Raw genomic sequence first — 14,290 nt, forward strand, 5'->3', positions numbered from 1 at the left:
TCTGCCAAATTTGGTGTAATTCTACTGTTTGTTTTTCCTAAAACACTTCCTAAAATTCCTATGGGAAATTGCATGAGGAAAACTTGTTTTGGAACCTCCCTTTTTCCCAGCCTCCGCTTGATGGATCACCCTGAGACTTTCCAGGAAGGAGATCAAATGTATGAGTGTTTGTTTTTGGAAAGATTCACCAAACAGTGCCAAAGTTATTAGCTAAACAAAAATCATTCTTCCTACTAAATCTGTGACCTACACAGTCGCGACCGCTACTGTTTAAGTAATATATTACCTACTGTCAGTCTCCAGTAGGTAGTTATAGTTACGAAATAGTTTCCACAGGAACCTCGTTTTTTGTTTTGACAACATCTTTGGCGACGTTTGATGATCTTCACAACATTTTCACAATTAGTATGATGCTCACATCAGAAACAGTCTTGAAAGTTTCGGGGTGAATAATCAAGGGGGGACCAAGAAAAAGGGGGGTCCCACAACACATTTTCCTCATGCAATTTCCCAAAGGGATTTTAGACATGACTGCAGCCCGAACCGCTGAACAGAATTACACCACATATAGCAGAAAGGTAGCTGTTGGTCCAGAAAGCGACCTTTTTGTAAATTGATGTAAATCCATTCAGCAGCTGTGGAGTTAATAAATAAAAAACTAATTTGGATATCTAGGAATGCGAAGGCTTGAAAAACCCTCCCGAACTCGTCCTGAGATCTGATTGGCTGCCAACACTTCAACCAGGAAGTGTTGGCAGCCATCTTGTGACTCAACTTCATCCAAGTCCCTTAAAGAATTTAGAAAAAAAAGAAAAGGTGGCAGGGTATGAATACCCTAAACCCGTAGCTTTGGTCCTGGGAACAAAGGGGACCCCGGAGGCGCAAAAAAGCATAAATTTTTTTTTGCTGAAAATCATAGTGGATCTGTGACTCTGGCGAAAAGAAAAAAAAATGTGCAGAATCCCATGCTTGTTTTGAAAAAAAGCCCCCGTGCATGCCAGGGCCTACGGGCATTATTTGTGTAAAGCAGGGGAGCTCACGGAGCCTCCCTCCTGAGCTTCCTAGAAGCCGTGGGTCCACCACCTTCCCCGGGCTTTATATTTTAAAATGGAGGGGAGCCTTGTGGACCCCTCTCCTTGGCTCCCTATAAGCACTGGGCACCACCACCTACCCGGGGCTAAATAACGGCTAAAGGGAGTGACCGTGGACCCCCCAGCGCCCAGGGATCTCTACCTCCCCGGGGCCAAATACTTTTTAAACAATGGGAGAGGGTCTGTGAAGCTCCCATAATGAAGCCATATATGGCCCTGGGAACTCTCACACCCCTGAGCCAGCTCCTGCTATGTCCAGTGGTGCCCATTGCTGGTACATAGCTGTTTGCTTTTGCTTGGCGAGAGCTCACAGCTCCCACCAAGCAAAAGCAAGCACTCTGCTTCTAGATATGGGGGCTGTCAAAGTGCTGTCACTTGCTGAAAGTGGAGGTTTCATCTGTTTCCCTGACATGCAGACAGCAAAAGAGATGAAACTATTGCTCATGCACACTGGTAGCTGCATTTCCAGCAGTTTCCTGTGTGAAATAGCAATGCCGGCTCCGACAGGAGGCGGGAGCTGGCTGGGATCACAGGGGCAATGGTGAAAGAGCGTCACCTCACTGACTCAGAGCCAGCAGCTGAAAAATCAAATGACATTTGATTAACATTTTATTTTTCAGCTGCTTGTTGAGCCAGCGTGTGTCGGGAGGAGTGGGGCCGTTCCATGGGAGGGCGGAGGAATGGAGTGCTATGTGCACTTCTAAGTACACATGTCTGTTTGGCTGTCCGTCTTAGGTCTGCCAAAGAAAGAGACATGCGCTCTTAGGTTTCTCTACAGGTATTCTACAGCCAGGTGGAGAAGCGGCACAGACACACTGTGCCTAATTGGAGCTTCAAACCAGCCCGCTCTGGCAAATCCCAGTGCTGCTTTCATTGTATGAGACCAGCTTCTGGATTGGAAGGGGAGTCTGTCCCAGGGACTGCTGGGAGCAGCAGGAGAACAGAGTAGCACTGAAGCACGAGGCGGCCGTAGGATTAGGTACGTTTTCTAATTTTAATTTTTAAATTCAAACCCCTGCAGCTGCTCTGCCACCAAGCCACTGTATATTGGCAGCAGCTGTGACTGAATTGAGGCTCCCTCTGCGGTCTCCATCCTGCACATTGGGTGAGCTCCAGGGCACCCAGGAGACATGGCCGGGCCCTAGGGGATGGGGTCCCTCATTCAGTTAATGCTGGGCCCTGGGGATATGGGCCTGGGGGCTGAATCAGTCCAGGGAGGGGCACCGCTGGGCCCCCTCCCCTGTGCAGAGGAGGACAAAACAGAGTACAGAAGAATGAACCGAAAAGGCAAAAGGGAGGGCAGAAAATAGAACAGGAAGGACTAAACAGAAGGCAGAAAAAAGAGCAGTGAATGCAAAATAGAGGGTAGAAAAATTAGCAGAAAAAGCCAAAACAAAGGGCAGAAAAATTTGCAGAAAATGCAAAACAGATGGCAAAAAACAAGAAGGAAAGTCAAAACAGAGGGCAGAAAAACAAACAGAAAAGGCAAAACAGAGCAGAAGAGGGCAAAACAGCACTCAGACACTCACAGACCCCCTCAGAAACTTACACACTCACTCACAGACCCACTGAGACACTCATGCACCCACTCAAAGGCCAACTTAGACACTCATTCACCCACTCACAGACCCACTCAGATACTCACACACCTTCTCACTGACCCACTCAGATTCACACACCCACTCACAGACCCACTTAGAGACTCACGCACTCACTCACAGATCCAGTCAGATTCATGCACTCATTCACAGACCCACTGATAGACTCATGCACTCGCTCACAGACCCACTCAGGGACTCATGCACCCACTCACAGACCCACTCAGACACTCACACACCCACTCACAGATCCACTTAGACACTCACACCATCACTCCCAGACCCACTCAGAGACTCACTCACCCACTATGTATGTATGGGCGGCCCAAGAGGGCTGACTATACAGTCACTGCGCACATAGGAGTGAGCAAACTGCTCCTCCCCTGCCCCGTGAGCAGAGCAGCCCCTCCTACCCGCCCACCCGCATAGTAGAAGAACACGTCACAGAGTATAAAATTAAATGATAATAATTTGAAGTTATTATTATTTTATGCTTCTTTGCACTCCTTAAAAGCAGTGGGGGGCGACGCTCCTCCGCCACAGCGGAGGAACTGCCATTGCGTGTCCATATGTAAATCATCATCAAACCATCTTTCTAACTCAGATCTGGCGACTTTGATCTGTAATCAATCTATTAAACTCCAGTGCTGTTAAATAGGTTATAAACCTTGCCTAGTGTCATGAATTGTCAGTGATCATGGCTTATTATAGATACTGCCTTGGAGGATGTTATCATTTAATCCTGCCTTGTGGGCTGACAATCTCAAGAGGATGTTATCATTTAATCCGTCATTGTGGGTTGACAAGCTTTTGGGTTGACAATCGTTGCTCCTTTTCAAAAAGTGTACATTCAAATTTTTCGTTTCATTACCCAGCTGCTCAATCACAACCCATCTTAAGTCATTAGTGTTATGCCCCTTGATTATGAGGTGTTCTGCCATTTTTGTTGTGTTTTTTATTATATAAAAATGTCTATTTTATAAAAGTGTAGTATATTACAATGATGTTTGAAAATTCTTGTCTTTACCTTTCTTCCTGTCATTCCGATGTATCGTAGGCCATAATCAAGTTTAAATAACCTGTTTTGAATTACAATTCATTTGTTTTCTCATAGTCCATACTGAAGATAACCACAAGTCAATTGTTCGCGTTGTAGTCATCGGATAGCAAACACTGCAGTGGCCACACGGATAGTGTCCTGTTACTTACTTTAAGGAGGCCCAGGTGGCTATGTAAAGTGTCATGATCAGTAATAGTTTCCATGGGTATTATGTAAATGTAAATGTCCAGTATTTGTAAAGTGCAAACAATTACCCGAAGGTGTCAAGGAGCTGGGGGCCATCGGGAAGATTAAGCGAGCTATTGCCCAGAGTTGCATGTTGCTGGGCTGATCTGCCGCCGGTGCTGGGGATCGAACCATGAGCCCCCAGGTTCCGAAGTCAGTCGTCCTGGCCGCTGCACCCACCTCTTCTCTGTCTGTCTTTGTGGACCAAGGCATCCCTTAAACTCCTGAGTCATTTATGTAGGAACATCGGTAGCTCCTATGTACGGGACCCTGTATTCACAATGTGCCAATTCTTCTTGATGATCTTTTTAACCAAACTGGAAGCTATATTAGGGGTTGTTACACAAATCAGTCTATCGTCCAATGGAATCTCTTGAGATCATTTCTACCAATGCTTCTCTGTTTTGACTTCTGGCCCTCTTTTAACATATTTGTATGACTTTTTCTGGATAGTTATGAGTCCTTATTTTTTCGGATAGATTTTCTGCTTGTGTTTTGAAATCTGAGACTTTACTATAGTTTCTTTGAAAGCATTACAATGACGTGGAGGAAAACTGGCACATTTCTGTCTATAGGTTTATGGCATCCATGTGTAGAGTCCTCTCACTGAGAATACCTTTGGACCGTGTGCAGTAGAGGTTTGAACGCTTGGCCTGCCCTGTACTCAATCTCCCTTGAATGACCAGCATCCACCACACACAGCATTTTTGACCAACCATCCAGATAGCACTAACTTTTGAACTTTAATTTTCCCCAAAACATGCTGAATGGATTTACACCAAATCACAAAAAGCAAGCTTTTGGAGTGAAGATATAGCTTTCTGCCAAATTTGGTGTAATTCTACTGTTTGTTTTTCCTAAAACACTTCCTAAAATTCCTATGGGAAATTGCATGAGGAAAACTTGTTTTGGAACCTCCCTTTTTCCCAGCCTCCGCTTGATGGATCACCCTGAGACTTTCCAGGAAGGAGATCAAATGTATGAGTGTTTGTTTTTGGAAAGATTCACCAAACAGTGCCAAAGTTATTAGCTAAACAAAAATCATTCTTCCTACTAAATCTGTGACCTACACAGTCGCGACCGCTACTGTTTAAGTAATATATTACCTACTGTCAGTCTCCAGTAGGAAGTTATAGTTACGAAATAGTTTCCACAGGAACCTCGTTTTTTGTTTTGACAACATCTTTGGCGACGTTTGATGATCTTCACAACATTTTCACAATTAGTATGATGCTCACATCAGAAACAGTCTTGAAAGTTTCGGGGTGAATAATCAAGGGGGGACCAAGAAAAAGGGGGGTCCCACAACACATTTTCCTCATGCAATTTCCCAAAGGGATTTTAGACATGACTGCAGCCCGAACCGCTGAACAGAATTACACCACATATAGCAGAAAGGTAGCTGTTGGTCCAGAAAGCGACCTTTTTGTAAATTGATGTAAATCCATTCAGCAGCTGTGGAGTTAATAAATAAAAAACTAATTTGGATATCTAGGAATGCGAAGGCTTGAAAAACCCTCCCGAACTCGTCCTGAGATCTGATTGGCTGCCAACACTTCAACCAGGAAGTGTTGGCAGCCATCTTGTGACTCAACTTCATCCAAGTCCCTTAAAGAATTTAGAAAAAAAAGAAAAGGTGGCAGGGTATGAATACCCTAAACCCGTAGCTTTGGTCCTGGGAACAAAGGGGACCCCGGAGGGGCAAAAAAGCATAAACATTTTTTTTGCTGAAAATCATAGTGGATCTGTGACTCTGGCGAAAAGAAAAAAAAATGTGCAGAATCCCATGCTTGTTTTGAAAAAAAGCCCCCGTGCATGCCAGGGCCTACGGGCATTATTTGTGTAAAGCAGGGGAGCTCACGGAGCCTCCCTCCTGAGCTTCCTAGAAGCCGTGGGTCCACCACCTTCCCCGGGCTTTATATTTTAAAATGGAGGGGAGCCTTGTGGACCCCTCTCCTTGGCTCCCTATAAGCACTGGGCACCACCACCTACCCGGGGCTAAATAACGGCTAAAGGGAGGGACCGTGGACCCCCCAGCGCCCAGGGACCTCTACCTCCCCGGGGCCAAATACTTTTTAAACAATGGAAGAGGGTCTGTGAAGCTCCCATAATGAAGCCATATATGGCCCTGGGAACTCTCACACCCCTGAGCCAGCTCCTGCTATGTCCAGTGGTGCCCATTGCTGGTACATAGCTGTTTGCTTTTGCTTGGCGAGAGCTCACAGCTCCCACCAAGCAAAAGCAAGCACTCTGCTTCTAGATATGGGGGCTGTCAAAGTGCTGTCACTTGCTGAAAGTGGAGGTTTCATCTCTTTCCCTGACATGCAGACAGCAAAAGAGATGAAACTATTGCTCATGCACACTGGTAGCTGCATTTCCAGCAGTTTCCTGTGTGAAATAGCAATGCCGGCTCCGACAGGAGGCGGGAGCTGGCTGGGATCACAGGGGCAATGGTGAAAGAGCGTCACCTCACTGACTCAGAGCCAGCAGCTGAAAAATCAAATGACATTTGATTAACATTTTATTTTTCAGCTGCTTGTTGAGCCAGCGTGTGTCGGGAGGAGTGGGGCCATTCCATGGGAGGGCGGAGGAATGGAGTGCTATGTGCACTTCTAATTACACATGTCTGTTTGGCTGTCCGTCTTAGGTCTGCCAAAGAAAGAGACATGCGCTCTTAGGTTTCTCTACAGGTATTCTACAGCCAGGTGGAGAAGCGGCACAGACACACTGTGCCTAATTGGAGCTTCAAACCAGCCCGCTCAGGCAAATCCCAGTGCTGCTTTCATTGTATGAGACCAGCTTCTGGATTGGAAGGGGAGTCTGTCCCAGGGACTGCTGGGAGCAGCAGGAGAACAGAGTAGCACTGAAGCACGAGGCGGCCGTAGGATTAGGTACGTTTTCTAATTTTAATTTTTAAATTCAAACCCCTGCAGCTGCTCTGCCACCAAGCCACTGTATATTGGCAGCAGCTGTGACTGAATTGAGGCTCCCTCTGCGGTCTCCATCCTGCACATTGGGTGAGCTCCAGGGCACCCAGGAGACATGGCCGGGCCCTAGGGGATGGGGTCCCTCATTCAGTTAATGCTGGGCCTTGGGGATATGGGCCTGGGGGCTGAATCAGTCCAGGGAGGGGCACCGCTGGGCCCCCTCCCCTGTGCAGAGGAGGACAAAACAGAGTACAGAAGAATGAACAGAAAAGGCAAAAGGGAGGGCAGAAAATAGAAGAGGAAGGACTAAACAGAAGGCAGAAAAAAGAGCAGTGAATGCAAAATAGAGGGTAGAAAAATTAGCAGAAAAAGCCAAAACAAAGGGCAGAAAAATTTGCAGAAAATGCAAAACAGATGGCAAAAAACAAGAAGGAAAGTCAAAACAGAGGGCAGAAAAACAAACAGAAAAGGCAAAACAGAGCAGAAGAGGGCAAAACAGCACTCAGACACTCACAGACCCCCTCAGAAACTTACACACTCACTCACAGACCCACTGAGACACTCTTACACCCACTCACAAACCAACTCAGAGACTCATTCACCCACTCACAAACTCCCTCAGACACTCATGCACCCACTCAAAGGCCAACTTAGACACTCATGCACCCACTCACAGACCCACTCAGATACTCACACACCTTCTCACTGACCCACTCAGATTCACACACCCACTCACAGACCCACTTAGAGACTCACGCACTCACTCACAGATCCAGTCAGATTCATGCACTCATTCACAGACCCACTGATAGACTCATGCACTCGCTCACAGACCCACTCAGGGAGTCATGCACCCACTCACAGACCCACTCAGACACTCACACACCCACTCACAGATCCACTTAGACACTCACACCATCACTCCCAGACCCACTCAGAGACTCACTCACCCACTCAGAGACTCATGCACCCACTGACAGACCCACTCAGAGACTCACACACTCACTCACAGACCTCCTCAGAGACCCACTAAGAGACTCATACACTCACTCACAGACCCATTCAGAGAGTCATGTACTCACTCACAGACCCACTCACAGACTCACACACCCACTCACTGACTTACTCAGAGACTCTCGCACCCGCTTACAGATGCACTCAGACACTTATGCACTCACTCACTGACTGAAACTCACTCAAACACTCTGAAACCCACTTACAGGCCCACTCAGACAATCACACACCCACTCAGACACCTATGCATCCACTTAGAAACTCATCCACCCACTCCCAGGCCCACTCAGGCACTCACACACCCACTCCCACACCCAGTGAGACACTTATGCAGCATCTCCCAGACCCACTCAAACCCTCACACACCCACTGACAGACCCACTCAGATACATTCACATCCACTCACAGACCTACTGAGACACTCATGCACTCACTCACACACTCACTGTCAAAAGCTACTTGTGACAGTTAGGAAATAAAATTAATAAAAACCGTAGAAATCCACTTAAAAAAACAAAGGTTACAGCGATGTTATAGTTAGGAAATAACATGAAAAACCATAGAAATTCACTAAAAAAACAAAAGTTACAGGGACAGTATAGTTAGAAAACAGAATTTAAAAAAACCTTAGTCATTCACGGGAGCACCAAAGGTTACAGGGATGTTATGGTATGTGAGTGGTTGTGTGGGTGTGCGGATGGGTGAATTAGAGGTTGTATAGGGGTGTGTGTGGTTTTGTGGATGATGTCATCAGTGATGTCATTTGAGGTGTCATCAGTGATGTCACTGACCCTGTCAATAGTGATGTAATATGTGAGGTCATAAGCAGTGCACTGCGGAGGCGTAAGTTATAGTTTGCTCAGGTAACTATAACTGCTGAATTTCTATGGTTTTATACGAGTGAAATCTGAGCCTAACTGTAACGCCTCTGTAACCTTTGTTTTTTTAGTTAAACAAATAATATATATATATTAATAATTACCCACTTATGAGAAACTATTTTTCCACTGTGGTCCAAAACTTGAGCTGAACAGAAATTTAAGGAACAACTGTAAAAAAATTGTATAAGTACGATCAATGAGGTAATGAGATGTCTCGTTTGAAGTGCATTAATGAAATTGTGAATATACAATCTTAGAGTATGCCCATACAGGGCTTTATTTTCACCTAATATGATGGAAGGAGATGCCTCATTGAGAAATAAGTTATCAATTGTACAACATGCAATTTAAAGTTAAGAAATCTAATGAATTATAAGTTTAATTTGATTACAAAGAATGTATACTATGAATGAATTGTGATTTTGCATGTTCAAAGATGGCGACCAAGTTAGAGAGTACTGGTCCCTCTTTCATGTTTACAGAATGAGTTAAAATCAATTTCCGTTTTGAACGCGAGCCGACACTGACGAAAGCTACGGCTGAAACGCGTCTGTTTGCATGCACTAATAAATCCGAACTGGGATTGAATCTAACCGGAGTGCTGGTCCTTTGTTCTGGTTGTGGAACTTTTGGAGCGTTATATATATATATATATATATATATATATAGCTATCTTTCTTTTTGTACAGCACAATGCACCTTGGCTTGTGAAAATAAAGTAAACTTCTATGGAAACTTACCAGAACTGTGCCCCATCTCCTGTTTAAGCCATGTATATTTATTTATACACACGCACACACACGCACACACACACACACACATACACATAGACACAGACACACACACACGCACACACACGCACCATCGAGCTGTTAAGAGACTTTGGCTATTTTTTAGCTCCTTTAAAAATATATTGGCCTAAAAGTCCTTAAAACCTATACCTCCCCTCGTGTTTTAAACCCGCTGGTTTCATACCAGCATGAAACTCACTCCACAGCCATGCACATTGTTTTCATCAAAGATGTAATTTTAAATTTCATGAGTAATGTTATCAGTGATGTCCTAGAACATGTCATGAGTGACGTAATAGGTGAAGGCATAAGCAGTGCATGGTGAGGACGCAAGTTATAGTTACTTCAGTTAACATGGAAATTTCAGTCGTCTTTTTGAGTTTAAAACATTACAGCCAGCCGCAAACTGTGCATGGCCGACATCTGAGAACACATCTATGGGACTGACTCGTTCCATGCTGGATTTCTTGGAGCCAGCTACTTGACCTTCGATCCCGAACATATGGAGATGAACCTTGGGCTACAGCATATTTACTTTCTTTTTTATTAGTTTTACATGGTTATGGTATTTTAATGTCTTTTGCATATGTTTGCAAAATAAATACCCAAATCATCCAATGCTCTGCTTGTGAGATGTTCTACACATTCATGTGGGGGTATGTTATAAAATACTGTAACAAAGGTGAAGGACTGTCCCATGTTCATTGGTGGTGTGATTGTTCCTTGATTTATGTTTTTTGGCTTTATATGAGCTGTTATTTATCTGTCACACTTGCATTTCACCTCTGTCTAGTAAGCATGCCTTACTGTGATGTTATTGTCTGTATTGCACGTGCTGTTAATACATTTCGGTCGCTCTTCCTTGATGTACATTTCTTTTTTGCTGACATAGGGACTAACCATGCTAGCCCAGTGAAAGCAAATATGTCTGTCCATTAATGTACCAGGGGTTCATTTTGCAGAATTGCATGCTATTATTATTAAACTACTCAGCAGGTCAAAATAGGATTCTCCTTTCCTGCCAAAAGCAACACACGCTAGGCTAGCAAGCAAGGAAGCAGCAGGGCACAGACTGTCTGTATGACGCCATTTCAGGGATGAACAATCATTTACTTCAGTTAAGTTACATACAAACATGGACGTCAATTCACCAAAATGCCAGGGGTAGCGAAAGTGACTAAACATGCCCCTTAACATTCACTTTCACGCATACATACATATGCTTGTACATACACAAGCATTCACACATACACACACACACTGCCTACACAAGCACACACATTCACACATACACACACTCTCTCTTACTAAACACACTCAAAACTGCAGGCATGTATAACAACATACATACATTTAAAAGCCTTTTTTTTAATTAGCACAGCTGCCAGGGAAAGTCATATTCCAGCTATTTGTACTCCATTTTGTATTAAACTAATAGCAAATAATGTAATATTATTCACTGTTAGTATATAAAAAAAAAGACAAAAAATGAGGTGGGTGAAGCCCCCGCTGACGTCCATAAGACGAGCTGCTTCTCTTCCTGCCGCTGATTTGCTACTGCTGATGCTAGTGGTGGCAAAGGCAGTGCCAGGAGTCACACGGGCCATGCCAGGGGTCGCAGCAGCGACCCCTGGTCACCCCTAAATAACGTCCATGCATTCAAATGAGACCGAAGCCCCTTTGAATGATTCATGACACTAAATTCGATTATTAAATTGTCCTTGATTAATTGCTACACCCTTCTGGAACACCAGTAAACAAAACCGTGCCATTGTATTTGTCCTTGAATTGCCCTCGACAAATCATGTTCAGGGCAGCGATGATGCCTTGTTGTTTATAATGGTTGTTGTAGAAAACTGATATGACCTCAGAACTTCCTGCCCATTCGTGTTCAATGCCTTCAGCGATCAGGTGTCTCCAGCGCATGGGCTGGGCGGGACCTGGTGCAGATTTCTAGGACATGTGCAAGAAGAGGTCATCCTGAAAGTCAGATACAGATGATTTCTCTGGAAACTTTGTTGAATGCCCCTGATGTCTTCCGAAAGATAAAAGTGCCCGAATAATAACGCTTGATTTTTGTTCCCAACAAAATCGGAATTTAGAGGAATTTTTGCATAATGACAAATGGGATTGAATTGCAAATTCAAAATAACTATTGCGGCCACATTGTAGTTCTCGTTTCAATTGGATTGTTAATACTGCAAGATTATGATCCTGAAATTAAAGATAAAGACAAGCGAGAAATAGATACAACCACTCCACTGTACTTGACGTTAATATTTAATCTTTAATAAATGAGGTTGGATTCTGTAATTTTGTATAGTTGATTTTTTAACTGAGAAAAAAACGACACTATAAATGAGTTACTATATTTTCTGATAAGTATATAGCCGCATGAAAGCAGAAATTCGGTGGAAAAGGTTTAAAGGCTTCACGAAATTATGTGCTGAAATATTTATTCATATTTACCGAAAGAAGGAGAGAGATTAAATGGAATTTTGTATTTTAATCCCCAAAATGCAGGCATCTGTACTGGACTGATGCAGGGACAAACCGAATAGAGGTGGCCTTGCTGGACGGAAGATACAGGAAATGGCTCGTTTCATCTGAACTGGACCAGCCGGCGGCGATAGCTGTGAATCCTAAACTTGGGTAAGAATTGTGCTCATCCGCATGTGGGCTATGTATGACAGGGCAGCAAAAACTCAACTAACAACAGTTCTGAACCAAGCAACTTCAAAGCAATTGGGTCTGGGGTTGCATTTTCAGTCCTGACGAAAACATTAAATAAAATCCTGCTGCTCTGAAAAAACAAACAAATAACAATTGCTTTTTTAAAGTACAAACTAGAGAATATAATGCATCTATGAGATGATTTCATGTAGTATTGAGATGTAAAATAGTCCCTCACGCATTGCAATACAAACACTCTTTAGGAGGCGTAATGACACACCAAAGAGTCAATAGCATGAAATGGGAAAGCAACAGTCCTCTGCATCGAGTCAAAATCCACTCTTTACTTTAAAATAAATGGGAACGATAGGTTCACTGAGAAGTGCACCGTCCAGCCAGACCTAAAACCAAAGTTGGGAGGCCACTGTAAAATCATCGTGCCCCAGATAAAGGTAGCAGATGTGAGCTTACCCCGTAGCAACAGTCTTTGTAGTTTTAGTGATAAACAAGAGTTTGCAAACCACCATCTGACACTCTAGATATCAAATACGTTTTCAATTCAGTAGCTTTTGGAGAAATTGCAAAGATGTTGTTTAAATGCCATATGTGAAGACTCATCTTTTCACCCAAACCAGAGGTTCAGAGGGTCCATTCAGTCACGACTTCGGTCTAACAAAGGCCCTCGGTGGTATGCAATGACAGAGTTCAAGGTACAAACTAAGGACTCTGAAAACAGGCCCTAGACTTTTTCAAATGTTTCAGAACCATGGCTTAATCTGGACAGCCTTGTTAGCATGCATACATCTGTAATCAATAAACACATCCCAGCACCCCATCCCCACCCAGTAATGTAGCAAGGATGCCATGCACTCTGATGCATGCAAGGGAAATGAACATTTACCTGCTGTTGGGGTAGTAAAAGTGTTGTAATTGTCAGAGTCCGGTGGACACCTGCACCTGCTGTACCAATGGCAGATACGCCTCTGTCCCCACCTGCTCATGCCTTGAAAAGGAGAATACTGTTCTCATTTTGCCATGAACACAGAGGGTCCGGTAACATGCCAACTCTGGCTGGCGCTTGAATTCTCGAGGGCCTCAGTTTTCAATGGGATTCAAGATTACTGCCGTTCCCCACCCAGTCTTATAAAGTTAGCAGTACAGCACACCAGCAGTTCACTTTCACCCTTGTAAAAAGACTAGCATTTTAGAAGTAGAAGTACTTTCAAAATCTACAGGAGGTCATGGAGGCCCCTACCGTAACATAGGTCATAAGAAGGAGTGATTAGAGCGGCAGCCTCTTCTCTAAACTGAGCCAAATCTACTACTGCATGCATAGATGAACAGTAGGTACCGATGGGGGTTCAGGAGTCATTCAGCAAGAATTAATCAAAAGCTGTTCAATACCTGAAGAAAGTACCTACAAGATTCCATTTTATCCTTCTTCAATGCACTGCTTAATGTAGATAACTCATAGAATTGAAAGTGAAATGCATTTGTTCTGTGTCGCTGAACATAAAAACAGTGATCGGTAGAAAGAATAAAATGACCTCAGTCACTGGTAATCGCTTTGGGCTGCATTCAACCCCATTGTTATATTTGCTCACTGCGCCACTACAGGCATGTAGCGACCATATCCAAATCAGCCTTGGTCCCACTCCAGGAGGTACAGTCCTGCCTTATTACTGGTCCACTCAGCTCCTCCACCCCCCACAACCAGGAAAAAAAGCCACCACAGGCTGGTTTTGGCTTTGCTTCGCCTCATCAGCTTTAGTTCTGTGGTACAGTAAGATTTTATGTTCTCTTGCAGTCATCATTACATCTTCTACAGAGTTTATGGAAGGATCACTGCCATAGTTCAAGCATTTGCCCAAAGTCCACCTGTTATAATCATGAGGACTATTTAAAGCAATGGCATTGTTCAGACCATCCCAATAATATTGATGTTTCCTCATTTACCAATACCCTATTCGATGAATTGCCCAGTTTATAGTCTAGCAAACCTATCAGTAGTCTTTGCTTGTGAGCTGTAT

The 14,290-nt window shown here is 44.0% G+C and overlaps 1 protein-coding gene across 1 annotated transcript in view; it reads left to right on the forward strand.

Moving 5' to 3' along the window:
* LRP2 (LDL receptor related protein 2) overlaps positions 1 to 14,290 on the forward strand; it is a 342,454-nt gene that overhangs the window by 289,897 nt on the left and 38,267 nt on the right. Inside the window, exon 68 of the mRNA XM_085645360.1 lies at positions 12,111 to 12,239. Coding sequence (XP_085501486.1) covers positions 12,111 to 12,239 — 129 coding nt within the window. The remainder of the gene's footprint in view (positions 1 to 12,110; positions 12,240 to 14,290) is intronic.

The sequence above is a fragment of the Triturus cristatus genome, chromosome 3_1 (assembly GCF_964204655.1).
Source record: "Triturus cristatus chromosome 3_1, aTriCri1.1, whole genome shotgun sequence".
Lineage (NCBI taxonomy): Eukaryota > Metazoa > Chordata > Amphibia > Caudata > Salamandridae > Triturus > Triturus cristatus.